At 52.7% G+C, this 27815-nt stretch overlaps 11 protein-coding genes across 11 annotated transcripts; 5 read left to right on the forward strand and 6 right to left on the reverse strand.

The window, feature by feature from the left end:
• Positions 1-644: 644 nt before the first annotated feature.
• Positions 645-3683, reverse strand: A1O1_05478 (uncharacterized protein; the record flags this gene model as incomplete). The annotated part of the gene is made up of 1 exon (XM_007726364.1): positions 645-3683. One exon carries the CDS (start codon positions 3681-3683, stop codon positions 645-647), a length of 3039 nt encoding a protein of 1012 aa, XP_007724554.1.
• A 1046-nt stretch (positions 3684-4729) lies between these two features.
• Positions 4730-5422, reverse strand: A1O1_05479 (uncharacterized protein; the record flags this gene model as incomplete). The annotated part of the gene is made up of 1 exon (XM_007726365.1): positions 4730-5422. The coding sequence occupies one exon, from the start codon at positions 5420-5422 to the stop codon at positions 4730-4732; it is 693 nt and encodes a 230-aa protein (XP_007724555.1).
• Positions 5423-6491: 1069 nt separating this feature from the next.
• A1O1_05480 (alcohol dehydrogenase (NADP+)) lies at positions 6492-7358 on the forward strand (the record flags this gene model as incomplete). Its single annotated transcript, XM_007726366.1, has 1 exon — positions 6492-7358. The coding sequence occupies one exon, from the start codon at positions 6492-6494 to the stop codon at positions 7356-7358; it is 867 nt and encodes a 288-aa protein (XP_007724556.1).
• Positions 7359-9270: 1912 nt separating this feature from the next.
• On the forward strand, positions 9271-10331 carry A1O1_05481 (uncharacterized protein; the record flags this gene model as incomplete). The annotated part of the gene is made up of 3 exons (XM_007726367.1): positions 9271-9387; positions 9434-9711; positions 9764-10331. The coding sequence occupies 3 exons, from the start codon at positions 9271-9273 to the stop codon at positions 10329-10331; spliced, it is 963 nt and encodes a 320-aa protein (XP_007724557.1).
• Positions 10332-11198: 867 nt separating this feature from the next.
• Positions 11199-11982, reverse strand: A1O1_05482 (uncharacterized protein; the record flags this gene model as incomplete). Its single annotated transcript, XM_007726368.1, has 2 exons — positions 11199-11877; positions 11930-11982. 2 exons carry the CDS (start codon positions 11980-11982, stop codon positions 11199-11201), a joined length of 732 nt encoding a protein of 243 aa, XP_007724558.1.
• Positions 11983-12579: 597 nt separating this feature from the next.
• On the forward strand, positions 12580-15466 carry A1O1_05483 (uncharacterized protein; the record flags this gene model as incomplete). Its single annotated transcript, XM_007726369.1, has 3 exons — positions 12580-12655; positions 12712-15165; positions 15234-15466. The coding sequence occupies 3 exons, from the start codon at positions 12580-12582 to the stop codon at positions 15464-15466; spliced, it is 2763 nt and encodes a 920-aa protein (XP_007724559.1).
• Positions 15467-16519: 1053 nt separating this feature from the next.
• A1O1_05484 (uncharacterized protein) lies at positions 16520-17436 on the reverse strand (the record flags this gene model as incomplete). The annotated part of the gene is made up of 3 exons (XM_007726370.1): positions 16520-16882; positions 17006-17301; positions 17394-17436. 3 exons carry the CDS (start codon positions 17434-17436, stop codon positions 16520-16522), a joined length of 702 nt encoding a protein of 233 aa, XP_007724560.1.
• Positions 17437-18873: 1437 nt separating this feature from the next.
• A1O1_05485 (uncharacterized protein) lies at positions 18874-20427 on the forward strand (the record flags this gene model as incomplete). The annotated part of the gene is made up of 1 exon (XM_007726371.1): positions 18874-20427. One exon carries the CDS (start codon positions 18874-18876, stop codon positions 20425-20427), a length of 1554 nt encoding a protein of 517 aa, XP_007724561.1.
• A 923-nt stretch (positions 20428-21350) lies between these two features.
• On the forward strand, positions 21351-23003 carry A1O1_05486 (alkanesulfonate monooxygenase; the record flags this gene model as incomplete). Its single annotated transcript, XM_007726372.1, has 4 exons — positions 21351-21438; positions 21492-21693; positions 21752-22102; positions 22226-23003. The coding sequence occupies 4 exons, from the start codon at positions 21351-21353 to the stop codon at positions 23001-23003; spliced, it is 1419 nt and encodes a 472-aa protein (XP_007724562.1).
• Positions 23004-24819: 1816 nt separating this feature from the next.
• On the reverse strand, positions 24820-25653 carry A1O1_05487 (uncharacterized protein; the record flags this gene model as incomplete). The annotated part of the gene is made up of 1 exon (XM_007726373.1): positions 24820-25653. One exon carries the CDS (start codon positions 25651-25653, stop codon positions 24820-24822), a length of 834 nt encoding a protein of 277 aa, XP_007724563.1.
• Positions 25654-27360: 1707 nt separating this feature from the next.
• On the reverse strand, positions 27361-27798 carry A1O1_05488 (uncharacterized protein; the record flags this gene model as incomplete). The annotated part of the gene is made up of 1 exon (XM_007726374.1): positions 27361-27798. Exon 1 carries the CDS (start codon positions 27649-27651, stop codon positions 27361-27363), a length of 291 nt encoding a protein of 96 aa, XP_007724564.1. The 5' UTR covers positions 27652-27798.
• Positions 27799-27815: the final 17 nt, after the last annotated feature.

Raw genomic sequence — 27815 nt, forward strand, 5'->3', positions numbered from 1 at the left:
CCTAGGGAGCCTCCTTAGCCCTAGTAGGGAGCCCTTAGGCTACAGCTGGTCAATCCACTACGTTCCTTAGTAGATAAACCACCTATAGTAGATAGTACCGCAGGAAGATAGGCGTAGTAGTGGCTCGGAAGCTAGTTCCTAGATCTGAGGTAGATTGGTGCCAGTGTCTGAATCCCTCGACAATTCCCATCCTCTCACAACCCATAATGGCCCCAACGGATTGATTGCCATACTTTTACTAGGTACGTACTCACTCGGTACTTATCATTATTTGCCTGCGCCATCACGCCTTATGCTATCACATTACCATTCTACCCGCTGCTACTACGTACTACATTCTTCAACAGTCACTACTACACCGGTACAAATACGCCTTGCTTCAAAGTCGATCCAGTTCAAGTCCAATGCAATTGTAGTAGTATTGGTATCTCTGTGTCATTCTTAGCTGCCCTTTGAACGCCTAGCTAATGGTCCAATCCAGGCCCGTGAACTTCCCCAAACCGCATGCAGATATGAGCCTCCCAAGCCCGCAGATTCGTGAGTCAAGTTCGATGTCGAAGCTCGTCGTCCTCGATCGAAATCAATCCACGATCTAGCAACAGTGAGAAGAGAGAAGCCTCCTTCCCAAGATGCCACCGATATGCTCATTTGAATAACGCCAAAATCTCCTTCATATGTTGCTCACGCACTTCCTGCTTGCTCAGCTGCTTGTGGTTCTGGTTCATTGACACATCTGCTAGCTGCTGTTTTCGTTTCTGGAGCTCGACGATCTTGCCCTCGATGCTGTCCGCGATTTGATACCGCTTGACCACCACGGGTCTTTTCTGCCCAATTCGGTAAATGCGGTCGACGGCTTGCGCCTCGGCGGCTGGGTTCCACATCGGCTCCATGATAAAGGCTCGTGATGCGGCCGTGAGATTCAGTCCCTGTCCAGCTGCTTTGATGGATGCTAGCAGGATCGTTATACTGTTGTCCGAGGCGAGCGCATCCATGGCGAGCTTGCGATTGTTGAGAGACATGGTGCCGTCGATACGGACGAAAGAATACCCACGGTCAGTGAGCGCCTTTCCAATAAGGTCGAGGTGCGAAGTGAACTCGGAGAAGACCACGCATTTCAACGGTGGTTCTCCAGCAGCCTCCAATACCTTGCTCTCTTCTGTCATGACCGCAATATCCTGCAGCAGAGCTCGGGTTTTCGTATGAGGACCGCTGTACACCTGGGCGATTTTACCATTGCCATCGCCCTCGTCCGGCGCGATATCATCGTCCGGCGCAAGATATACTTCTCGTGCCGTAGATCCACTAAATCCAACGTACTGAGCAGCAATCCGTGCCGAACAAAACGGACACATGGTCGGATCCTTGTTCGACAAGCTATCGAACGCCGCTTTCTCCGGCTCGAAGCAATCCGCGCACACCAGGTCGAAACAGGGTAAGACGTAGCACCGGATCCCATGTTCTTCGTCTTCGGCCTCAGTCTGCGCACTTTCGCTGCCGATTCTCTTTTCACACTTTCGACAATTGTCCAGCTGGGCCTCAGCCATCAGGTTGAGAGATTCGTAGGCTGCCCGTCTCGATATAGTTGGGAGAGCGTCTTCTCCATCCACGTCGATGGCTTCCTGCGCACTCATACCCTTGAGTTTCTCCAGATCTTTTTCCTTGAGCAAGTCTCGGCCGTGGGCACAAATCAACCTGAGGGTCATGATTCCACGAAGCACATGGTGCTGAACCCCGCTGTTCTTTTCCTTGGTCTGCGCCAGTTCGCGGATTTGGACGTGTGCGATGTCTTTAAAGAAGTCGTGTAGTTGTCTTTCTTCTGGCGAGAACTCTAGTTTGGCCACAAAGTCTTCCCTCTTCGGTAAATCAATACGGTCCCGGAGACGACGGAGAGTGAATGAGTCGACAAAAACTCGCAGCGCCTTTAAAAAGCCCGGATCGCCGGCCTGTGCCGGACCCCTGATATATTGGTTGAACCGGCTAGCTGTGTCGTAAGGGAAAAGGCGTAGGAACCTAGTCAAGGACCCGAGGTCGTCCAAACGGTTCTGGATCGGGGTGCCGGTTAGACACCATCGACGCTGGGCCTCGAGGCTAAAGATCGCCTGCGATTGCATGGCCTTTTGCTCACGAATCGTATGTGCTTCATCAAGAATGATTCGGAACCACTTTAGTTGCTTTAAGGGGCTGGCCTGGCTTCTGCCAGAGAATTCAGACGCCACAACACCGTATGTTGCTATAACAATGTCGTACTTCGAGAGGATGTAGGGATTTCGTTCTCGACCGGGTCCATGGTAAACGTAGTATGCCATCGTTCCAGGTCGGATGTGTTGACCGATCTGGTCCTCCCAATTCTTGACGGTGCTGGTTGGACACACGATCAAGGTGGCATTACTGTTGGCCAGCAACATGTTTTGGTCGTCACGAACCACCTTCTCTTGAGCAAATGCCCTGGCTTCCTCTGCCGTGCTCGCAACCAGTGAGAGAGCCTGAAGGGTCTTTCCTAGACCCATGACGTCGGCTAGGAGGCCGCCCAGCACCTGCTCCGGCTCCTCTTTGACAGATATACCCGTCACGACTTCGTGGTACGTTGTGGCACCGGATCTGGATTGTTTGCGCCTCCACAGTGACGAGTTCTCCGACTCTTTCGAACCGAAGGTCCTTGGTCGTTCGTGCATCAGCATAAAGGTGAGCGCCTGTTTCTGATGACTGAGCAGAGGCGTGATAATCAACACCGAAGGAGGGTCTGTCTCGGCTAGAGGGGCAGCTGCATTGGCAAAGGAATCAAAGAGTTTCGAGACTGCCTCGGTCGCCTCTTCCAAAGTTCGTGTATCGGGAAGGAGTCGGCCTGGACCGGCGTTGCGGACCGGCGGAGTGAGAGCATATCGTTGAGCATGAGGATTGACAATAGGCACTCCAGGCTCGGGCGCCATTGGCGGTCTGAACCAGAAATTGTGCTGTCCAAAATGCTTTCCAACTTTATCAGCGTCCCCTCTTCGCCCATATAGATTCACCACCATTCTCAGCTGTTCCGAACAAGGTTGGTGAGCCCATTCATCTGGCTTCTTCCGGCGGTTTACCAGTCTGGCCTGCGTCCGAAAGCCCTTGAGACCATCCATAGCAGGTGCAAGGGCGGCGGCGAAATCATGATTGACCTTTGCGAACGTCGTCTTCCAGGGATCGACTACATCGATGACTGTGTCTTTCGACGGGATACGGACCAGGGTACATTTCATGACAGGCCATTCGTTCTCTCGATGAAGTAGAGAGTCGGCTTTAGGTCTGGGAATGAGATATGCCGACGCAGTGGTAGCAACGTGTCCGTAGCAGACCTCTTGATCATCAACAGTCCGTGAGGCGACAATCTCGATATCGTCGTCCCCGTCATCATCGTCATTCGTCAGATCGACAAGATTATTCCTGGTGGCTTCGGCGACCTTTTCAGCATCAGGCCGCATATACTCACCAATGATGCTGTTCGTCGGACGATGTGCAAACGTGCTGGCCTTCTTAAAGTCTTGCTGTTCAGGTTCAGCGCCCAGTTTGATCTTCTTGCGCGGGTTATCGACTCGAGACTCGACGCTGTGAACACTCTCAAGCATAGACTTCGGACCGCTGCTCTCATGATTGAGCGCTCGACCAGGAGACGAGCCAAGGCTCGACCGAGTTTCATCGATGGGTTGAGACATTGGATGCTGACCTTTTGAGGATGCGGAAGCCTTGTGCGCGGTGCGGGGACTCAGGAGAGATCGAGGATCGTAGATCGACGAGGCTCCCGCTGGACTCTGACTAAGCTGCGAGACGTGGACTATCCCATGAGGATGAGTGAGGTGAGAGTGGTGAGGAGTTGCGCCGTCAGAGTTGACCGCCTTCGACGGACTAGAGCTGCGTGCCTCAGATCTGTCTGAGGAAACAATGAAGTGTTAGCTGATGGCCGCCACCAAGAGGAAAAATTCCCAGGCGTATCAACAAGGCTAGCCGAGAGATCATGAAACACTTACTTTTTTTTGACTCACTCGTTCTCTTCAGAGACTTCGGGTCCAGGAGCAGACGGGCGTTGCTAGCCATGGTTGATCCAAATCCAAAACAACTCGCCCCGGATGCGCTCAAAAGTGAAAGAAGATCTAGAAGTGAAGCAGTGGCAAATCATGTCGAGGCATAGTCAAGGCCTGCCAGGTTGAAGTGGAGGATCAAGCAGAGTATGAAGGTAGTGAATGTATCTCGGATAACTAGGCGGGATGTCTATTCTAGGTGATGTCTGTGAGCCGCGCGTGTAGAAGCCAAATAGCGAGACGATGTTTTATCATCAATGATGGTTCAAGTTGGCGGCGAGGTCTGAGATCTATGTCGTAGGAGACACTTTAACCAATCAGCGTTCCAGCTCGACGGCAGCCTTGTGCCAAGGCCGATCCGAGTGCAAGGCTGAAGTGAAGCGGGAATGACATACAAGTACTAAGGTACCTATGTATGTAGATTGGAGATGTGAGATTCTGTCAATATACATCTGAGTTGCGTGCTATAGAACTACCAAGTAACTCCCAGTTGCGAAATGCCCGACGAAAGTGATTTCTTCAGGCTCCGAGATTAATGTGCCACCTCGCGATCGCTCGAAATTCAAATAAAGCCGTGTCGTGTTTCCAGGAGAGCCGCTGATGCACATTCTGTTCATGAACCATTTCCATAACCACCGTTGCTGCTTCCTGAATCGCATGTTCGCGCTTTTCGAATACACATTTCAATCCGGAGGCGCGCGGGGGCCGACCATCCAATCCTCCAGCGCAAGCCATTCGCTCCACGACCGCTCCGCCGCTTGAAGCTCACCGTCTGTAGGCTCATAAAGCGGTCGCATGAACGGGACTGTTTCCAAAGGGAGCATGTCGTAGTCACGTTTGACAGACGCCCACCCCCCGCTCTTGGCTGCGAACAGGTAGTTCCGCCTCTCCTGCTCTCGCTGTGGCCCAACACCTGCCTGCCAGTCGTCGCCGAAGAAGCCATGCAACACCTGTGGAACGTCCATCCCCGTGACCACCAGCCGGCGCAGAAACGGAATCAACGAGACGGCTGATGCTGCTGCGGCTGCCGATGCCTCTGAAGAGGAACCCCGAGTGGCGTCTTTGTCAAGCCTTGATTTGCCGCTTCGAGACCCTGTCGAGCTGAAGATGGGGTGGGGTTGTCTCTGGAAGGGCAGAAGGATATTGATGAAGGACGCAAACGCCTGCACCAGGGGTTCGTGCTGGGCATGGTCGATGAAGTAGCGTTGGCAGCTCTGGTATTTGGGAAACCAAGCAATGATATCGAACTGCGGGCCTGCGGGCCCTTTGCCCCGACTAGACGCCTCGGAAGGACTATTAATACCAGTGAAGCGGGCATCCCGGAAAGAGCGCGACATCCCAAAATTATCCTCCGACGAAGACGACGAAAACGCCATGGTGGCCACCAACTGTAAGCACTTTCTTATGATAGAGATGGAGCAATGTCTGAGCTATACAGCGCCTATCTGCCGCCGAGTGATAAAGGACAATGGAAGACCATTAGGACAAATTTCCGAGTATGCGATAAGGACATGATGAGAAGCAGAACATGGCGGGTGCAGTCCAGGATGCCTCAGTGCTCAGTAGATGCCCATCAGATACAGCGCCCTTGATGCTATGACCCGAGGGCAGCGACGCGGCGATGGAAGCGGTGAGTGAAGTGGAATCAATCGGGAACACAAGTCTGTGAGAGGTGATGGATCGCGGGATTCTCTTCGTCGTATCCTCCGTTTCTGCCTGCAGAGAGCTGTTTCACAATGAGAAGATATTTTGGTTCGAAGGCTTCACCGAAAGTAGCGATATACGAAAGGAAGAAAGATTGGAATCCTCAGCCTCGGCTTCAGATGTTCTCCCCGTGAGATAGTATCCTTCAAGAGGCTGGGATAGATGGTGGAGGGGAGGGCTTCGCTGTTTACTGTCAGTTGTAGTAGTAGTCGAAGCGAGAAGCGGTGTCAGTGGCTGGTTGACCTCAGGCTTTGTGGTGGGGGAGTAGTTGAGGCTGGTGCAGGGCCCGTTAGGCGCAGGCGCAGGCGCAGGGTAGTAACAGAGAACCGCCGGAAAACACGGAACGGTCAACCTTCACATAAGTGGCATTTCAGGTAATAAGCTACTGTACTGTGGCACATCATTTTTGAAGGCGAAGAAGATCTCTATATCTCGGGAGACGGTGAGCTCCCCGGTGTGGTGTTCAAGTTGTCCGTACGGAACTCGTCGACGTCATTCCCCATATTCTCTACTACTAACTCTGGGCATCTTCTGTGGTATATTGCCCGTCTGTGATTCAAACCGTGAATTCCGTCCTATTTGTCCACCCTCACCACGACTCAGGAACACACCACTGCACATACAACATAGGTACCTAGGTACACATCTACGAGTCTGGTTGATACGACAACGCCCTCCGCACCGTCTGAAACGCCCGATCCGTAATCGTCCGTCGATTATTCTGCCCGACACTACAACAAGATGGCCCCCAACAGCTTCTCCGTGTCCACACGCATCCCCCTCTCCAACGGTCTGTCTATCCCGCAAATTCATCTGGGAGTCTATCTTATGAGCGGCCGAGAGGCCAAATCGGCCGTGAAGTGGGCACTGGAGGCAGGGTATCGCGGCATCGACAGCGCTCAGATGTACCGGAACGAAAAGGACTGCGGTCAGGCTATTCTCTCCTTCCTGAACGACAAGGCAAGCAACACCGCAGGATTGACCCGCGAGGACATCTTCTTCACTTCGAAACTAGCTTCCAACGCTAGCTACGAGGTTGCTCGTCGGTCCATCAAGCAGTCGGTTCAAACATGTGGCCTGGGGTACATCGACCTCTTTCTGCTCCACAGCCCTTATGGGGGGAAGAGCGCACGACTGTCCAGTTGGCGGGCGGTCGAGGACGCCATCAAAGACGGCGAGGTCAGAATTGGTGGAGTTAGTAATTTTGGCGTCAAGCATTTGGACGAATTGATCGCCTCCAAACCGCGTATCATGCCAGCCGTCAATCAGATCGAAGTCCATCCATTCAATACCAGGACCAACATCACCGAAGCCTGTCGCAAGTACGGCATCCTTGTTGAAGCATACGCACCACTTGCCAGGGCACTCCGTATGAAGCATCCTACGATTGTCTCGCTCTCGAAAAAGTACAACTGTACGCCAGCCCAGTTAATGATCCGGTGGAGCCTTCAACATGGATACATCCCCTTACCCAAGAGTGTGTCCAAAGAGAGAATCAAGTCAAACGCGGACATCAGCCACTTCGAGATCTCTGGCGAGGACATAAAGGCAATGGATGGCCTGGACGAGTACTTAGTGACCGATTGGGACCCGGTCGACGCAGACTAGAAACTCCGTGCCCACCACAGAGCACCGCCATGGGCACGCAGAACGATTCTGCCCGCCATAAGTCACCCAGCTTGCTCTTTGAGGTCAAATGTCGATTGCCTGGTGATGGCGGCAAGCCGCATCATATTGTCGGCCAGGTAATCCAGGATTCGCCATTGACAGGAAGCAAGTGTCTTCCGTGGTCATATCGGGAGATATGAACATGGTGTCAACCCCTCGCCACAAAGATCAATTTGGAGGCGGAGAGGTACGTTGCAGCGACCGATGATGGCACTATGTCGATTTTGACATTGTTTGGTCACCGCAGATGGACTCCCGCGGCTGGCCAGCTTTAGGCCTCAGTGGGTCTCATGAAGAGGGGCGCGTTGGTAGCCCAGAGATTGGCCACAAGGATCGCGACTGCAGAAAGGGCTGCTGCGTTTGTGCTGTATGTGCGGTTTCTGCTTGGGTTGATGGCCACCGGCCAGAGGGCGGGATCCTCAACCGCTGGTCAGTGACGGATAGGTTTATGCGCAATGTCAGGCTGCTGAGTCAGTCGTCCAACAGCATCGCGTTGGATAGCTCTGGTGACGGTGTTTAGGGTCCCTTCTGTGCGACAGAGCGATGCAGGGTCGCAGGTGAGAGAAGACAAGGGTATGGTGCAGGTGTAACTATAACAGAATCTGGTTTCTGGCCTTGGTATAGGTTCGAGGACACCGAATACTACCTAGGTATCTAGGTAGTAATCTGTAGATACCCAATCCATATTGGAAACTACTAGTACCTAGGTACCTGTGGTGCAGGTGAACAATGCTACAGTACACAAACACGAGGACCCATGCTGGAGAGCCTTGACGAGAGCCGTGCTGGTGGTCAACTCATTTGTGTCGCAGATACTAATCGTAGGGGGGTGGTGGACGATGGAGTGTGCTCGCGTCTGTAGTACGAATACAGATCAGCTGCAACCATATTACCAGGTAGGGTACCGTACCTTACCTTGGGCGGCTTCCAGTTCCGCGGATCTAGCTCTTATGCATCGGTATTGGTACGAAACCTGTATCAGCCACGATTCATCACCCAGCTCGCACATCGGCCAACAGCTTGTCTTGCTCGTTCCCACTCAACGACATCTTCCAGTCCCCTTTGGAGTATCCCATCGGGGACGCCTTATTAGTAAGTAAGTACCTAGCCTGCTACTGCAAGTAGTAAGCTTTGGAGACCAAAGAACTCCATAGACAGGCCTAGCCTTAGAGCCTCGCTAGCCCGGAATCCCTCCGCGTTCACCTACTCACTGCCAGTACCAGACTACTACTCTCTACACACACTGCCGTAGTAATACAGTACTAAGTACATACTGCTGCTGTACATGCCACTGCCACTGCCACTGCCGCTGCCACTCCCACTGTCCTGGGACCAATCTGCCCTGCAGCAAAGCCCTCCGCCGATTGCTCCGCATGCTCTCCCACCCTCGCTGTCAACTTCGAAAACGTATAGTCGCTTCTGCTGGGCCTGAAACCCGGCCAGACCTCGCTGTCTAGAGGTTTCGTTGTTCACTCGCCTCTACCGCGCAATCTTCCAACTCCACTGGCAGAGAGATCTGTTCTACTAAATGATCAGCCGGTAGATCTACCTCCTGCATCTGTCTCTCCACCTCACAAATCGGTATATGCGACAAATAACAAAAAAGACTTTACCGGCTCTTTGACTACTATCTGAGGCTATCCGAGGCCGTATCGGGTGTGATATTACCTCTGTTGATGGTGACAGACTCTCCACACGAGACTGTCAGTGGGGGTGAAGACACGGCATCAAGGCTGGCGGCCGGTACAATAGATATTCGGGGCATCAAATACTTCGAAAATCAAGGACGCCCCTCCTGGGGACGTTTGCCGGACTTGGTATCGCAATCTCTCTTTTCGATTCGACGTTCACCATGGACTATTCATATTTCACGTCCGCACCTCAACCATATCAGTTTTTTCGGGCGCCGCAGTCATCTTCCACTGCCCACGAAACCCAGCTAGACGAGCTCCGGGCTGGTCCCTCAGCAGTGAGTCGTTGTCGAATGCTCTGGTTCTCTTCTAACAGCGTCCTAGGAACAATACGATGCCGCCTTTGCGGCGTTTCAACAAAGCTTCCATTACGATCCCACTACTTTCCTCGCGCAACCGCACCAGGTGCCCGCCCAACCGCCAGAGGACCCCTCCGTCGTTCCAAACGAGTCGATGACATCCATGTCTGATATGGATATGAACAACTTCAAGAGCAGCGATCTGACACCGGAGGATCCGGCTATGGGCAGGAGCAGCAGTGAAGAGAAAGACTCCACGATGACAACACAACAAAGCAGAAGAAAGGCGCAAAATAGAGCAGCGTAAGCAGACCATTAGCCTTGAAAAGCAGGACGCGCTAACCCATGACTCTAGCCAACGTGCATTTCGGGAACGGAAGGAGAGACACCTGAAAGAGCTGGAAGCCCAGATGACCAATCTACAGCACCACTCTGTTGCATTGAAAGGCGAAAACGAACGGCTTCGCCGTGAATTGGCAAAAATTGCGACTGAGAATGAGATTCTGCGAGCAACATCAGGATCGGCTTCCAATGGTCCGACGCCGTTCCTGGAGGAGCCTGATGAGCTGGTCGGCCCCCTAGGATTTGTTCCCACCGACCGCCGGCCCCCCAGGGACCACTCCCCAGCGAGCAGCGTGAATTCCGGGCTGAAGACTAATTCAAAATATGCCCAATTTGGGACTTTAAGAACCATCACGGTTGACAGCGAGACCGGCGAGCAATTGCTTGGTGTTGGAGCAACCTGGGATTATATTCAAGCACACGAGCTCTTCCGCGACGGCCTGGTCGATGTCGGCGATGTCTGCGAGCGTCTAAAGAAGATGGCACGATGCGATGGACAAGGACCCATTTTCTTGGAGAGCGACGTTCGAAAAGCGATTGCTGAGAGTGCTGTTGCTGGGGGGCGAGATGAGTTGATCTGATGTTCGGCCGCCTTGAAATGGCGCCCACCACCTATTTAAATTTTGCAGGGCAAGCGTTGGCGTTTTCAGGAGCTGGTAGCCGTCATGGCCTCACAGGTTCATGGATTTACTACAACAATTGGAGCAGGCTATTTTCTGAATCACTGGCATGCCGATTACTCTCGTGGGCTCTCTCAGCATGCGACCCGGGCGGAGACGGGCCGTTTAGGCTGACAGACTCAAGTATTCATATGCATGAAGTTTTTGGATACACAAGTATCGATTCTGTGTCAGATGAACCTCGTGGGCCAGTAGCCGACCCACCAACATGAGAACATCGACCTGTACCACTTGGAAGACGACTCGCCTTGAACTCTCGTTCGGCGTCATGCCAGCACACACTTCTCTTGCCAGCCGCGACGACAGAGACCCGACATGGTTTGACCTGATGGCCAGGACCACCCAGTCTCGCTTCTGATGAATTACCTCCATAGCTCGCCGGGGCACTTCCTTGTTCATGCGCTGTGTTGATCCCGCTACTGGCGGGGTGGACTTGTATATTTCTCACCTGCGCAGCCGCACACTTCTCGCCCTTGAGGCTGAATGGTGGCCAGCATCCGGACACCATGCCATGTATGGCCCATTGGCTTCTTGGAGTAGCCACCAGCATGCGTAAGGCAGTACCATAGTGGTATCAGGAGGAAGCCACAAGTCTCGCTGACAGCGCCCAGTATTGCAACTCATAATGCATTCGCACAAAAGCCGCAGTAGAGACTCGTTGAGGACTGTTCCGGCGAGATTAGGGATGCACTCCACTGTGGCCTCTTGCTTTCAGACTTCATCCGTAGAAGTGGCGGCCGCTTGACATTTGGGTCGTCCGCGAACAGATCAATCCCAGTCGTCGTCCTCATCATCATCAGCAGCGGGTTGGCGACTGTCGTTGAGTTCGTCATCGCTATTCTTCCGCCTGAGCCTCATATCATTCTCGGAGATGGCGCCAACCTCAACGAGAATCCCTTCAAGATCCCGCAGACTGGTTTTGGGGCCGTTCAGCTCTCGGAGGGTCACCAACTGCCGCTTGATGTCTCCGTCCTTGTAGACGAGAATGGTGGGCGTGTTCTTCTCGGGATAGCCCTCTATGCACAAATTGGCGCGGATCTCGCAGAACTTGACGTCGCCGAACTTGGCGGCAGCTTGTCTCCAGAGTTCGGACAGGACCCTCGACTCCACATTAGTGCCCAGGGAAGAAGTCAGGTTGACCAGAACAAAGGCCTTGCTGCTCTCCTCCGTCACGTCTCGTGCGTAATCGGGTTTCTGCAGGGGGAAGACTTGGCCATAGACGCTCTTCCTCTGGAGACTGGAGAGCTCCTGAAGACGCCGCTGGCGGTACTGTTCCAAAAACGCCTCGTCCTCTTCGTCCTCCAAATCATGGAGTTCGTCGAGGTCTTTGTCCTCCAGACGGTTTTCGTAGGCTCTCTGTTGGGCCTCCAAAATGGCCTCTTGGATCATGGGCTCGGGATCCTTCGGCTTTTCTGGGATGACCCCATGTTTCCGCAAAATGTCGTTCCTGTAGTTCGTTTGTTAGGGCTTTCACGTGGCTAAGGCATGTATGTACTCACCATTCAGTGTCGGCGTTTGGGTCGTCAACAGGGACATTGACTGGCATGTCCATTTTGAGCTTCTGACAATGAATACAGCGTAGAAGAAGGATAGCGAAAGTGTAAGTATAAGTGTTCAGTCGAGACGCAGAAAGGACACGATATATGAACCAGAGAAAGTCAGTGGTCTATCCGGCCGTCCGTCGTTCAGAGGAGTAGTAACTCGTATATGGTGTGAGGCACTTTGAGTGAGCCACAATGTGGCTGTTCCACCTAGAACTGTGGCTGGTGCGCTTCACACTTCAATCGCCCACCGTTCAATGCGCAGTGTGCAGTGTGCAGTCTGCAGTGCGCAGTCTGCGGTGGACGCCATAATTATTTGGCGAGGACACGTTCGACTCCCCGACTGACTTCAAGTTGCTTGGGACGATTGATCTGCCTTCCACGACTTGAACACTCTGCCTCTGCTCTGCTCTGACAATTGAACAGCGTGCCCTCACGCTGACTATCCGCTCATTCAACTCGACCTCCGCCTCCATGTCCTCCACGAGATGATCCTGCGGTAGTGCACTGCAAGACACGTCCAGTTCATTGCCGCCTCCTGGCCATCCTCATCACCCTCATTCGGACCCCCAGATCGACCGACTCATTGCGCGGGATCAACAGTCACAATGAGTTACGCAAAGAAAGACGAGGATGCCGACCACCCCGGCTTCAAGCTGGATCGCACTTCAGTCTTCCAAGATGGTAACATTGTCCTTCCCTGAACTGTTGTGTGCCCTCCCAAACTGACCGCGCTTCAGCTCGACTGTTCAACTCGTCTCCTATATCTCCACGGAAATGCCGAACCCTTCTCACCAAGATTGCCGTCCTTCTCTTCACGGGCGAGAAGTTCCCGACAAATGAAGCCACGACTCTTTTCTTCGGCATCTCCAAACTCTTCCAGAACAAGGATCCTTCCCTGCGTCAAATGGTGTATCTGGTTCTCAAGGAGCTGGCACATACTGCCGAGGATGTGATAATGTCCACCAGCATTATTATGAAGGACATGACGGTTGGAAGTGAGATCGTGTACAAGGCCAATGCTATTCGCGCTTTGTGTCGGGTCATCGACGCGACGACCGTTCAGGGGATCGAGCGATTGATTAAGACCGCAATCGTGGACAAGTCTCCCGCAGTTTCCTCGGCAGCCCTGGTCTCGTCATATCATCTGCTCCCGATCGCCAGAGACGTTGTCAGGAGATGGCAGAGCGAGACTCAAGAAGCGGCATCTTCATCCAAGTCTGGAGGTGGCTTTCTCAGCTTCTCTACCAATTCGTCCCACTCACTCGCAGCGGCCAACACGAATTATATGAACCAATATCATGCTATTGGTCTCCTCTTCCAGATGCGATCTCACGACAGGATGGCTTTAGTCAAGATGGTCCAGCAATACGGGGCTGCCGGAGTGGTCAAGAGTCCCGCAGGAGTCATGATGTTGGTCCGGCTTGCAGCTCGACTTGCGGAAGAGGATCCGGGTCTGAGAAAGCCCATGATGCAGATGCTTGATACCTGGTTGCGTCACAAGAGCGAGATGGTCAACTTCGAAGCTGCCAAGGCCATCTGCAACATGCCCGACGTGACTGACGCGGAGGCTGCACAGGCGATCCACGTTCTACAGTCTTTCTTGACCTCACCCAGAGCGGTCACCAAATTCGCGGCGATCCGCATTCTGCACGCTTTTGCTTCTTTCAAGCCGCAGGTTGTCCATTCTGCGAATCCGGACATTGAGGCTCTGATCTCGAACAGCAATAGATCTATCGCCACTTTTGCCATCACCACTCTTCTCAAGACCGGCAATGAGGCCAGCGTCGACCGTCTCATGAAGCAAATATCCAGTTTCATGGCCGAGATCACCGACGAGTTTAAGATTACAATTGTTGAAGCGATCCGCACTCTTTGCATGAAGTTTCCCAGCAAGCAAGCCGGCATGCTCACTTTCTTGAGTGGCATTCTTCGCGACGAGGGTGGCTACGAGTTCAAACGAGCCGTAGTAGAGAGTATGTTTGACCTCATCAAGTTTGTGCCCGGCAGCAAAGAGGAGACTCTGTCCCACTTGTGCGAGTTCATTGAGGACTGCGAGTTCACCAAGCTGGCTGTGCGGATTTTGCACCTGATCGGCGTGGAAGGACCAAAGACCCCTCAGCCCACCAAATACATCCGCTACATTTACAATCGGGTGGTTCTGGAAAATGCCCTGGTCCGAGCAGCAGCAGTGACCGCCCTTGCCAAGTTCGGTGTAGGACAGAAAGATCCCGAGGTCAAGAAGAGTGTGCGAGTTCTTCTGAAGAGGTGTCTGGATGACACCGATGATGAGGTTCGAGACAGGGCAGCTTTGAATTTGCGGTTGATGCAAGAGGACGATGAGATCGCCGAAAGATTCATCAAGAACGACTCTATGTTTTCCCTGTCTACCTTCGAGCATAAGCTTGTCATGTACGTGACAGCAGATGACAAGTCTATCTTCAGCAAGCCGTTCGACATCGACGCCGTTCCTGTTGTCTCACACGAGCAAGCCTTGGCCGAGGAACGAACGAAGAAGCTCACCACTGCCACCCCTACCCTGAAGGCACCCAGCACAGGACCCACGAAACCAAAGGCGAATGGGCTTTCAGAGACGCCCTCGGCCGCCGCAGCCGCTCAGAAATACACCCAAATTTTCTCGAGAATTCCAGAGCTTGCTGCCTATGGCCCTGTTCTCAAATCTAGTCCTGTGGTGGAGCTCACAGAGAGCGAGACCGAGTACGTTGTTTCGGCTGTCAAACATATATTCAAGGAGCATGTTGTCATACAATATGACATCAAGAACACGTTGGACCAGACGGTGCTAGAGAATGTCACGGTTCTGACATCTCCGTCGGAGGACGAGGAGCCGATCCTGGAAGAAGAGTTTATTATTCCTGCAACCGCTCTGAAGACCAACGAGCCCGGTGTGGTCTACGTCGCATTCAAGAAGCTGGGAGGCGAGCAGTCTTTCCCGACGACGACCTTCTCCAATGTCCTCAAGTTCACCAGCAAGGAAATCGACCCGACAACAGGCGAAGCCGAAGAAAGTGGTTACGACGACGAATACGAAGTTGAGAATCTGGAGCTGACTGGTGCGGACTTTGTCTTGCCCGCCTTTGCCGGAAGTTTCGACCACATCTGGGAGGGGACTGGCGCCAATGGCGAAGAAGCAAGTGAGACGTTACAACTCTCAGCTATCAAGAGCATAGCAGGTAAGTTCGATGTGAATGCCTTTATCTCACGGGCCCAGAAAACCCACTTACTGACCTCTCAATCACAGAAGCGACGGAACAGCTCGCCCAAAGTCTCGGCCTGCAGCCTTTGGAAGGCACGGACATGGCACTATCAAATACGACACATACACTCAAGCTGTACGGGAAGTCTGTCACGGGCGGACGAGTCGCGGCGCTCGTGAAGATGGCATACTCGGCCAAATCGGGCGTCACGGTCAAGGTTTCTGTTCGGACGGATGAAGAAGGGTTGGCGCCATCCGTCATCTCCGTTTTGTTGTAAATTGGAAGGTCGAATAGAGAGCCTCGTGAAGCGAGTGAGCATTGTATGTCATGCGGTGGCAGGAATGGCCAAAGGGCCCAGAGCTGATGGAGAGGAAGTGCCCAACCTTGACTGTCTTCACATGCCGCTTATGGCCAGGAAGATATGTCGTACAATCAAGGGAATAGCGAACGGGATGAATCTGAATTGAGCTAAAATGGTCTTGGACCGGATTGATTGATTTCAATGAATACACATTATCGGAGAAGGAGTGTAACAAAGCAGCAGTCTTCGAGTGATATCTTGCTACTAGTACAGGGTGTGCGGCGGTGGGACAGCGCAGAGACCAGTCAACTGATCTGACGAGCTAATAACTCTACATGGCCATGTCGTGTCTACCTTGGATGTCCTGGCTATATAGATTGAGTAAGGGACTGGCCATTGTGGCTCTCCCTGAGATCGTGTAACATCTCCGGTTTTCGTAGAGGGACATCCAGGGATCGATGGTACCATCTGCACGGATTACCGGAGGGCGATTTTGGTTCCTAGTCCAGGCCTCCCTTCCCATGGCAATGCTTTGGAGGGATTTTGAATCTTTCGTATGGAAAGGCCCAGTACGCTCAATTCATCCACCTGTCAAAGTGTAGAGTCTGCATCGACATTTGCCCTGGCCAGCCCATCGTAACGCAGGCTAGCATTTCCTCCTCACAAAGTCGAGCTGGGACAAGTATCGAAAGGGACCATCTGCAGCAGAACTGCAGCTTATGAAGGCCCAAATTCGCTGCCGAGATCCTTTCATCGTTACGGAAATATGCTCAGGCGTTCCGAACGTCCAGCTTTGATGGCATCGGTCAGCAGAGATCGTCGTCAACTTCTGGCCGTCAGCCCTTGCAGTGGTCAGCCCCGGTCCATCTTCGACTTTTGGATCTAAGTTTCAACATTGAGCATCGCAAGTTCTGGAGATGTGATCGAGCTTGCCGCTCCGGAAGAGCATTCAAGGCAGAGGAACAAGGGCCGGATGAGCCAGACGACGAGACCAGATGTCTTTTGTATTTGATCAACGTAAGGACGAGCTCACGCCCTGTTCTTCCCCCTCCCCTTTTTCGCACTGGTCGGTACGGCGGACGCTTCTGAGCCAGTCGCGAAAGAGGGAACTGCAGGAGTGGCTTCCGTGCCGTTCACAGTCAACGGTGTCGACGCGGCACGACTGCTGTTCTTCTTATCCAGGGACTCCTTCTCGGCCATGCCCAAAACCTCGATATTGTCAGCTAGCCAAGCCTGAAACTCTTTCTTCTGGAGATAGCCGTGCGTATTGAACCACTGCGTGAACGAGCCTTCGATCTCCTTGTCTTCCCATTTCTTGCCCGAGGGCGCCTCGTACGTGACTTTGAGTTTATATATCGGCTTGTATTTCTGCGTCGAGGATTTGAGGGTCAACTGTACGAAAACCCCGCGGTCAGCTATACAGAAACTTTCTTTCTTCCTTCCTCTTGGATCATATGAAGGTAGACGACATCCACCGACATCGATTCTCAGTGTCAAATTACGGGGAATGCTAACCTTCTGACCACCTTCTCTGGTCCCCACGAACACCGTGCCCGCTTCCACGGCCCAGATCCAGTACGTCAACGCGCCATTCAGGACGAAATATGCAATGCACGCCGGGCCCGTGTATGCTTTTGTCGCGTCCCAGCCGAGCTTGTAGTCCGCGTAGAACAAAACACCCGCGATGATGACGGCGGCGTACCCGAGTACCAGGCGCACGTTGGTAGCGTAGTGTTGTTGTTTGAAGGTATACGGTTTCGGCAGCGTCGTCAGGTAGGGGGTCAGGGCATCGTCGGTTGCATTTTTCAATTCTGCCAACAGCATTCGCACGATTAGTATGAGATTGAGATTGCCGTGGAAGTCTATCATTCATTGAAGGCCTTTGGGGGCGAGTGTTGCGTACCGTTGCTCGAATACAGCGAGACTTTCGGGGGAGGGGAGGACATTTCGCCAGCGTGTCGTATCTAGAGTGTTTGCACAGGAAGGCTGTGCTTGGAGAGAGGTCTAGATCACTGGCGTATCATGTCTCCGTGATGTCTGTGTTGTGTTTAAAGGTCAAGACGGCTGGACTTTTAGGTGAGCTTTATTGTAACTGCGCTGGTGGCAGTGGACAGTGGACAGTGGAAGGTGGACACGATGTTCGTGTTTCGGGTCGCCGCTTGAACTTCCAGTCCTGTAGAATCTGGGGTAATTTCTTGGCCTCGATGTACTATCACAACTTGAAGCGTTATGACAGGTTACAGCGACTAGTATCTACGACATATCTATTCCAATAATAAAACATTTGCTACGGCCTTGGAGCAGATCCCATAGATAACGGATCAAGGACTATGACTACCTGTATTCGAAGCATTCCAAGAAAAGGAGGCTCGACGATGAGGCTGAGGCCCATCACGTGACTCAAAAGCAGCGACATATGACTAAGCAGATCTCCCCCTCGGGGTCGAGGTCCATCTTGTGCATCGAGCCTTCTTCTATCAACGCCAGTCTTCCTAAATACACGGTCAACAACGCCTGTAAGAAAGGATGCAGGCTCTATCTACCTACCTAACGAGCTACCACGCTCTATGCTCATCTATACTCGTACCATGTGTGATCCGCAGACAGGTATGTGGCACTACTGAAGGAGGAGATGCAGGGCAGATCTGTGCTTTCAGCACAAGCATTTACCCATCCAATGCATACCGTACGCAGTGCGAGATGCCAATGGCTGAAATTCTTTTACCCTCTTGACAAAAGCTTATCCCAGCTTGGCTCGAGTACAGTTTGTCCGAACCTACCTAGGGATATGAGTGAGTTCACCTATGTACGATATATTCTGTATGAACTCACCATGCGCGCTGTCACCCCACGAGGAGTCCTTGAAGACAGAGGAAGCAAGCTATCCCTGCCAATAAACTACAAGCTTGATGATGCAAATTTAGCGTCCATGACTCTTTGCTCAAAACACACATTGTACCAATCATCACGAGGAGTTCTGGTATGACAATCTTGTTCGATGCTGAGTTTTAGATCTACGGCAATGTGGATGCAAGACCACACGGCACGGCAGCTCTTTCATCGCAAAGGAAAGGTCAAAATCAGGCAACCCAGCGAGAGCTAAGGTACGTCTCATTTGATCGCGAAGACATGCCCAAAGCCTTGTCCTTTTGCCGTGAGCCGTGGTCAGATAACTACGTCCGGACAGGACGATTTCTGATTGGAAGATGCGGGGGTCCTGGGTTGTCGCCATTGATGGCGTGCTCGGTCGAACCACGAGAAAAAAGACAGTTATGAGGACAATGATAAAGTCAACAGTCCCGTGGATACGGAACTCCCTGACTATTCCCTTCGGATGGACTTGACGAGATATCGAGTGAGCACTGCGACCACAACACCTCATCATGGGGAAGGAAGAAACCGAGGGATATGTCTCCCAAACTGTCGCGCCAGATGCTGGCCTAACACCGGCAGTCACATCGCCGGTCGAGGCGTCCATCACGGAGAAGGGTGATGCGGCGCTGGAAATCCTCCGTGCAAGCGGTGGATTGCAGCAACCTCTGGATCGCGAGCGCTCCAGACGCCTTCTCCGCCGAATCGACTATCATGTCATGCCCTTGATCTGCTTGGTTTACTTCCTACAGTACCTCGACAAGATCGCCATCTCCTATGCGAGCGTGACAGGTCTCAAGCAGAGTGCGCACCTGGAAGGCAATCAATTCAACTGGGTCGCCTCTATCTTCTTCTTTGGTCAGCTGGCGTTCGAATTCCCTACCATCAGGCTTCTCCAAGTCTTCCCTCTGGCCAAATATGTCAGCGTGAATGTGACCATCTGGGGAATCGTTCTCGCGTCATTCTCGGCTTGCAAAAGCTACGGCAGCCTCCTGGCATGTCGCTTCCTGTTGGGCATGGCAGAAGCCGCCATTGTACCAGCCTGGGTCGTGTTCACCAGTCAATGGTATCGCAAGGAGGAGCAAGCATTCCGAGTTGGCATCTGGTTCAGCTTCTGTGGTTGGGCGCAGCTGCTGGGCGGTTGTTTCGCATACGGCGTTGCTACCCACGTGGGTGGAGACGTGCATGCCTCCTTGAAGGGTTGGCAGGTCATCTTCTTGGTCCTCGGGCTTTTCACGGTCGTGGTCGGCATCTTATTCTGGTTTCTGTTGCCAGATTCCCCGGCAGCCGCCCGCTTTCTATCCCCGGAAGAAAAGATTGAACACATTGAGCGCCTTCGAAGCAACGAGCAAGGCATCGGCAGCCAAACATTCAAATGGGATCAGTTCAGAGAAGCCTTTACCGACATTAATACCTGGCTGTACGCGTTTTGGATTTTCGCGGCAAACATCCCCAACAGCATAGCAACCAGCTTCGGAAACGTCCTCGTCACAGGCCTAGGGTATACCGCCACGCAGTCTCTTCTGCTGGTGACGCCCCTGGGGGCATATGAGATTGTGGTGCTTGTGGGAGTGACCTACATTGCCATGAAGACTCAGCAACGTCTCTACTGCTGTATCGCCACCCACATTCCTTCTTTTGTCGGCGCGATCCTCATGGCTGCGACCAACAAGGCAGCGGCCCTAGTTGGGTATTATCTCAGTGGTGGCATTCCCATCGGCTGGACCACGATTCTCGGTCTGCAGGCCAGCAATGTGGCCGGGTCGACCAAGAAGATCACCGTGACTGCGATCGGGACCATTGCCTATACTGTCGGCAACATCATCTCGCCTCAGACTTTCCAAGCCCGCGATGCGCCTCGATATCTACCCGCCAAGATCTCCATCGTCATTCTCTACTTCTTGATCACGGTGGATCTGTGGCTGATCCGTCTCGTGTACGTCTATCGAAACAAGAAGCGGGATGCTGAGAAGGCCGAGAGAGGGCCGGATTTCGTGTTGGAGAAGAATCACGAATTCCTCGACTTGACTGACATCCAGAACACGGAATTCAGATATTCTGTATAGATGGGAGTGTTGACCACTGAGATTGGGTTGTCGCGGGAGAGTATTAGAAGTGAAGGGTAATACTAATACATACATACGTATATCAGGTGTCAAGTTTCATAATCTTTCCATCTTTCAGAGCCGGGAATAATCCATTCTTCAGCAGATGTTGTCATGCTCAAACACGGCGGACGAAATTCAGTGAGCATCTCTACATTCCATCAGGCAGAAGGACGATACTATAGGATAACTCTATGGCGATTAGGCTACCAATGTAGTACTCCTGCCTTTGACGCCTACATTGAATACCTTTTCAGAAGTGCTATCTACCTTGATAGATATCAGGTAGGTCCCTGTCTCACCAACAGGAACCCTCTGGCGCCCGTCTCTTCGAGCTGAGGAATGAGGACGAGGAGCTTCGATTTACCACACCTTGGCACTGTGGAGAGACAACCTATGATTGCGTGTAGCCATGAGATGATGTGCTTTGGAGCCAAAATGAGGTGCTCAGAGACTAAGACACCAGACGTCCATCCAAGAAACGACTAAGGGGATAAGGTGTGGATAGCCCCTGAAATGACCCCGTATTAATGGCCCAATACGGCATAATGTTGTGAAATATGGGGCCCCAAATCCTACCAAGGCACTAACAGATGAGAACCATGTCTACACGTTCTGGGCAGGGGGATGATAGGCATCGATTGGCCTGCACAGCCAGACTGACGGTTTTGAGTTGATGGATATGTAAGATGGACTGGAGAGTAGCCTGGTCGGGCGACAAGCCCTGGAGGAGGTCCCAAGAAACCAAGCAGGACCGCACATTGTCAGGCACTGGGACAATATCCCTGTAGCGCAAGGCTGTGCCTGAATGCCTTTTTTCATTTTATCTAGACAAAGTCTCATCTGAAGAGATATCCAGATCTCCAAGTGAAGTCAATAAGAGTATGGCGGACACGGAGACAGGGTCGTCGAGGCCGAAGCAATGGGTCTTCAATGCCTTTACGATGAACACGCCTGGACATTTGGCCCCAGGTAGGGCTAGAGGACCCCATCAACCACGAGAGCACGCGTATTGACATCCTCAGGCTTATGGAGGCATCCAAGGAATCGGACGTCTCAGCATAACGATATCGAGTACTGGACGGACTTTGCAAAGACCCTGGAGGCTGGGAAGTTTCATGGCCTTTTCATTGCCGACGTGCTTGGTCAATATGACGTGTACAAAGGACCGGGCAATGGCGAACCTGGACTTCCTGGAGCTGCTCAGTTTCCCATCTCTGACCCCTTGTGAGAACTCGGATCTGGTTAAAGGGCAATATTACAATCACTAACCGGGCGAGCCCAGTATGCCCATTTCAGCCATGGCAGCCGTGACCAAGCATCTGACATTCGGGGTGACCGCGTCGACCACCTATGAAGCTCCTTATCTTCTGGCCAGACGGTTTGCAACGCTAGACCATCTGACCAAAGGCCGCATTGCGTGGAACGTGGTCACCAGCCATCTGCAAGCGGCAGCGGAGAATCTCGGCCTCATAGACCAAATCCCCCATGATGAACGCTACCAGATGGCCGACGAGTACATGACCGTCGCGTACAAGCTCTGGGAATCCACCTGGCGAGACGACGCCGTGGTCAGAGACGTCAACACCAAGCAATACACCGTCCCAGGTCGTGTACGCAAGATCCATCATGAAGGGTATGTGAGCATGCATACACATGCATATTCAAAAAGCATTCCCCAACATCGCTGTCTCCTCTGCAACAAGAGGAGTTTGAGTCTAGCTGGAGAACATTACTGATCTAACCTTTTTGTTTCTAGAAAGTATTTCAGGTCCGCCGGGCCTCTCGGAGTCAACCCGTCGCCGCAGCGGACGCCGTATCTGTTTCAAGCCGGGACGAGTTCGGCGGGAAAAGCGTTTGCGACGAAACACGCCGAGTGTATGTTCCTGCCCGGGATGACGACGGACTCGGTGCGCAAGTCGGTGCAAGACATCCGCAAACAGGCGGTCGAGCAAGGCCGCGACCCGTCCACGATCAAGCTGATCGTCGGTGTGCTGATCATCGTGGACGAGACGGACGAGAAAGCCCAGGCCAAGTACGAAGAGTACTTGACGTACGCGGACATGGAGGGGTCGATGACGCTGTTCGGCGGCTGGACGGGGACCGATCTGTCCAAGTTCGACGACGACGAGGACTTCCAGTTCTCCGGGCCCGGCTCGATCCAGAGCATGGTGAGTTCCTGGTCGGCCACCATCCCCGGCACCAATGGCGTCAAGTGGACCAAGAAGCGAGTCGCGCAGGAGCTGGCCATTGGAGGCGCTCATCCTCGAGCCATCGGCTCGCCCAAGACCGTCGCCGACATTCTGCAGCGGTGGGTCGACGAAACGGGCATCGATGGCTTCAATGTCTCGTACGCCGTCAACCCGGGCGACTTTGAAGATATCATCCAATATCTCCTGCCTGAGTTGAGAGCCAGAGGTGTCTTCTGGGACGACTATGCCGCGTCGACGGCGAGGGAGAATTACCTGCAGGACGGTCGTGGGCCGAGATTGAGAGAGGACCACCCCGGTTCCGAGTACAAGTGGCCGGCAGAGTGAGGCTGTGTCTGGCTCTGGACATGACCTTGCCAGTATGCTATTGTATGCAATCGATTCGAGGGAAACGCTGCATGATCGTCCGTAGGCAGCAAACAGTCCAAGATGAAGTAGACATCAGCACACGAGTCCTGTTGCTAAATCATCGTATTGCTGGATGGGGTGAGAAGGGCCCAGGGCTCGATCCCAGACTCGCGCTCACAGAATGTAACCTCCGTTTGATACGCCGTCCGCATTTGAACCCTATAGGTGGGTAGACAGACACCCAGGCAGTCTGGAAGAGGTGTGGTTCGAGAAGCAGAGAGACCTCCTGTAAGCCTTGTTTGCTGTTCAATCAGTACCAAATGGTCAGTCACCGGGCACTGCAGGCGATCGATCATCTATCATGTCATCGAGACCTGTCGATCAGACCATGTCATTACTCGGTGTTGTGAAGCTATTATCGTCCTGTAATCATTACAGCCTCGCCGGCATGTTAAAGTGGCATGCGCCATCACAGCCCCTGACGCCACAGCCTTGCGGCATTTCTGTTGCCAATCAGCTGAGCCGAGCCTCGTCAACAATACGACAATTTCGATACGCGCAAAGTATGCATAATAAGACTAAGTACCTCGATGCCTCTTTGTGGCTATTCTATGCGCAAATGCGCATCGGAGCTGCCCATAAGATGCAGCTGACACAGTATACATACAGTGCTGGCATCTGTTGTCCTCGAGCACAATTCGCCGAAACGAGCGCGAACATGAGGGCGCAAAAGATGAGGCATTTATTAAGGCGTTACATTTTCCAATGAGCCACTGAGATCAACTAGCTTTCACAATCATGTTCGTACTTCCTTCCGTATTCTACGTCCCATAGTTCCACGTCTCATGTGTAGGTTTCAGGTCACATCGTGTATACCACCCATAGGCGTCTTCTCCTGGAAGCCGAGTTTTATTCTCCGAGCCTTGCCCGGGGAAAGCCCGCTCTCGCCGGCTCATTAACTGCCTCAAGAGCATTGGCATGTCCTCTGATCGCCGGGCTTCCTTCGGAAGACGTCATTTCATCCACGACGGTGATATCCAGCTCTATCATTGACGTTTTACAACAGAATATCACCGGCGGGTAGTAGAGGAAGACAATGGAATGAACCATCGAAGTGACTTATCTGCGGCGCTGCCGGCGTCACACTGGAGTACAGAGTACCGGGTACGAGGTAGTGAATACATGTTAGTTGTTCCAGATCTGACATTTATTCTGTCTGTCTTCATCGATGAAACCGTCGTTATATGTCTATTCCGGCCGTAAGTCGGTCGAAGTCCCTCTTCGTTCTAGATGCCGGCCTCCTCCACCGGCGACAGTCTAAAGTGATTTCTAGTTTTCTTTTATTTTTTTCTCGGCTCGTCCTGAACCGCGGTGGCTGTTCTAGATCGGGGGTTTCTCTTGGAAGAGATCCCCGGATCTCGGGCATCCATCTTACGATCAGGGTATCGATCTTATGATCACCACGAGGCCGTCCGTCCCGCCATCCTTGGACCCCGATCTCGAGTCCGAATCTTCAGGGATTTGTGTCGTGTGTGCTTCCTCCTGGGTACACGGCACACTACTCAGCCACTGAAAAAGTGGCAGATCCTGCTCCCGGCACGGCCGTCGCCAGGGCGACATTAGTTGCTCTCGGGTAAATGGACGAGTAGAGCATTGTCATGACTCGATTTGACATGTGTTCCTACTCAACATACACTGGCAAAAAGAGCTTCAGTAAAAGAGAGACGAGACGCATGTCTCCCGGTACAGGTTTTGTTCGTTGAATCTTGAATCAAGGGGAAAAAGCCGCTAGCGATCAGAGGTACACTTCCTGTGGTTGTGATTGTGGTTGGGACTGTGGTTGTGACTGTAGGGCGGGCTCCAGGGCTGTGTATCTCTCCCACATGTGCGCTTCGGCTTCTTTGAAGTCGATCGTTCTCGAAAGACGCCCGCAGTCGGCTATGTCTTGTTCCTGGTGCTTGGGGATACAGTCCTCGTCGTGATCGCCGCAGTAGGTCTCGCCATCGCTGCTCCAACCGCCGTCGTTGCGGTCATCTATGTCTCCATCGTCGCTACTTCCGTCGTAGGTAGAGTCCTCTTCGTCGTCGGAGAAGGGGTCAACCTCTTTGGCGTTATTGGCGTCAACGTCATCCAAATCTACTTCTGTGACCACCACCGCGCTCGGTTTCGTGGGTACTGGCTGCAGCACGCCATTTTCCTCCACGGCCGGGAGCGCCAGGGATTCATCAGAGTAGGTTTCTTCTCCGCTGAACAGTTGCTGCTGCTCCTGCTGCGGCTGGCCTTGCTCAATGGGAGCCTGAAGTGCATCCAGATCCATACAATCGTCTGTTTGTGATGCAAAAGTGTTGTCCGCCAACGCTGCCGTCGCCGAGCTCTGGTCGGTGGCGTCCACACAGTGACTTGCGTGAGTCCATACCGCGACGTCGCCAATAACTTTGCGCAGGTCGGGTTCGATCAGCTCATATTCTCGTTGTAGCTTCCATGACGCCAGCCAGGTCAGCCGATACGCCTCGTGTTCGAGCGACTCCGGTTCAATGTCGCTCTCCCACGGCTGGTGGGCAAATGCTGCGTCTTCAGGGATTGGTGTCTCTGAGCGTTCAATGGTATCGGGGTTGATGACAGATAGCATGAAGCAGTCTTAGGTCGATCAGGAAAAGGGAAGGGGAAAGCAATGTATGGTCAGTAGGTTTGACCGGAGAATCAGTGTTGACGTGATGTAAGATATACTAAGAAAGCAATCGTCCTAAGGTTCTTGTCGTTGATGGTTGTTTGAGTGTTTGTATGTTTTTTAGGGTTTCTTACCTCCGGAGGGGAACCGGCCGGGAGTAACAGAGGTAGACGGGGAGATGAAATACCTAGTGGAAAGCGGTCCATGTGCTTCTGGGCAGTTCACTGCAGCTCGAGGCCTCTCAGGCCAGGCTCATACGATGACCTCGCGAGGATGTGCGTGCCGAGTTTAGTGCTGGGAATGGTCAGGGCACCAGTACCACTGCCACTGCCACTGCACTGCCAGGTACTACCAGGTACTACCTCAGTCAGTAGGTACCGATAGTAGTAGGCAGTACTAGTAGTACTGGTTAGGAGTTAGGACTCTGTGCTGAGTGGTATGGTCTCCCTCGCCTAACGAGGCCGCCTTTTCCGTATCAGACAGTTGGTACCCTGCGTGTAACTCATGACCATCGACCAGGACCTACCTAGTACACTGTAGCCAGGCTCGAGCTCGAGCTCGATACGACCGCTTAGAATAGCAGCTAGATCCCTGTCGCTGAAGGTTAGTAAGGGATGTACCTAGTATGTAATGAACAGCCACATAACAAGGAGAAAAAGAAGCGAGAGCAGCTGTCAGAGATGAAGGTGGTGTGATGGCTGCCGGGTTTGGCCGAGCCACTTTCGTCCTCGACCTTTTATTGCCTGTGGTAGTGCCAGTGAACCTCGCTTGTCTCCTCGCGTCCAGATAAACAGGGGCTCTCAATCATTTAGTACGTACACCTCACCTAGTACATACTGTCCATATAATTGAGCGGGAATGTCCTCGAGCATCATATGCTGTGCTTTGGGGTCGAAGTCAGGACGACGCTGTGACAGTGGATATCAAAACCCCTGGCCTCGCATGTGCAAATAGGTGACAATAGTCGGCATAGCAAGCGAACATTCTCCATCAGTGGCTAAATACTGAGCCAATTGCTCTCGAGGACACAGCAGGGAATGTCCAATATACTTTGTAGAGAGTCATAATAGCCTCAGCCAGTATCCTTGTTAATTTGTGTAGGACATATTGAACTGGGCTTGATCTGGCGACGAAGCAGCGACGCAATGCCGGAGGTTGGTCTGAGGTGCCATGTCAACAGCCATCAGTCAGTCAATCATGCAGATTGCCGAATCCGAGATTCATGACTAATTAAAAAAACAGTCAGCCCGGGTCTATAGATCCAGCTTTCAGGCAAAACGAAGCGAGATGTGGGCAGGCCATCTATCAGTAATGTTGAGACTTGAAAGCTGGGGCTATCGCCTCGAGGAAATTATTGGAAACTAACAGACAATATAAGTCGAGACTATTAAACAATTAAACATTAATGGATTCAGCTGTATAGCGCTTGACATCTTCCTCCCAGCACTGTTGTAACTGCCAGCGCTTCCGATCGATATTGACACAATCCCTTTTTCCTTTCCAAAGGCAAAACAAACCCACGTATTATAGTGTACAGATGTTCTCCAGATCCCCCATCGGAGACCACATCAATTAAGGGGGGCCCGCTGCGGAGGGCGGAAGACTGTCAAAAGACTCAACCCCATGTGGTTTATAGGAAGGATCTCGTTTTAGAAGAGCCGAGCTTTATTAGACTTGCTCGTTTGCTGCCAACGTGCTAGACCCGGCGCTGGGCTTTCTGTGCACGAAGTGATGCGGCTCCCTGTTGACAGGAGTCCTGTAGGCCAGAAACGCGCTCACAAGCCACCAGACGCCGCTGAGGAAGGTGAAGGCCGAGACTGCTCTCCAGCATGGACGGTATGGTTCTCCATACTCGCTCCGCCAGCCGATCCAGTTCTCCTCAATGTCGAAATTCTCCATGGCACCGAAGCAGGAAAAGAAGGCGAACGAGAAGAATATGTTGAGGATGGCGCAGCACATCGGATAGAGGTCGAAGGTGAAGACAAGGGTGGCCGTGTACAGGAGTGCCAGGCTGGCGATGATTTCGGTCCAGATCAGACGCCCTCCTGGATACACCGGCGTGTCGTCGTAGTGTGAGAGGAGCCAGCTGACAATACCTAGAACAATCTGTGGAGAGACGAACT

This window comes from Capronia coronata (genome assembly GCF_000585585.1).
Source record: "Capronia coronata CBS 617.96 chromosome Unknown acBCG-supercont1.4, whole genome shotgun sequence".
In the NCBI taxonomy this organism is placed as follows: domain Eukaryota; kingdom Fungi; phylum Ascomycota; class Eurotiomycetes; order Chaetothyriales; family Herpotrichiellaceae; genus Capronia; species Capronia coronata.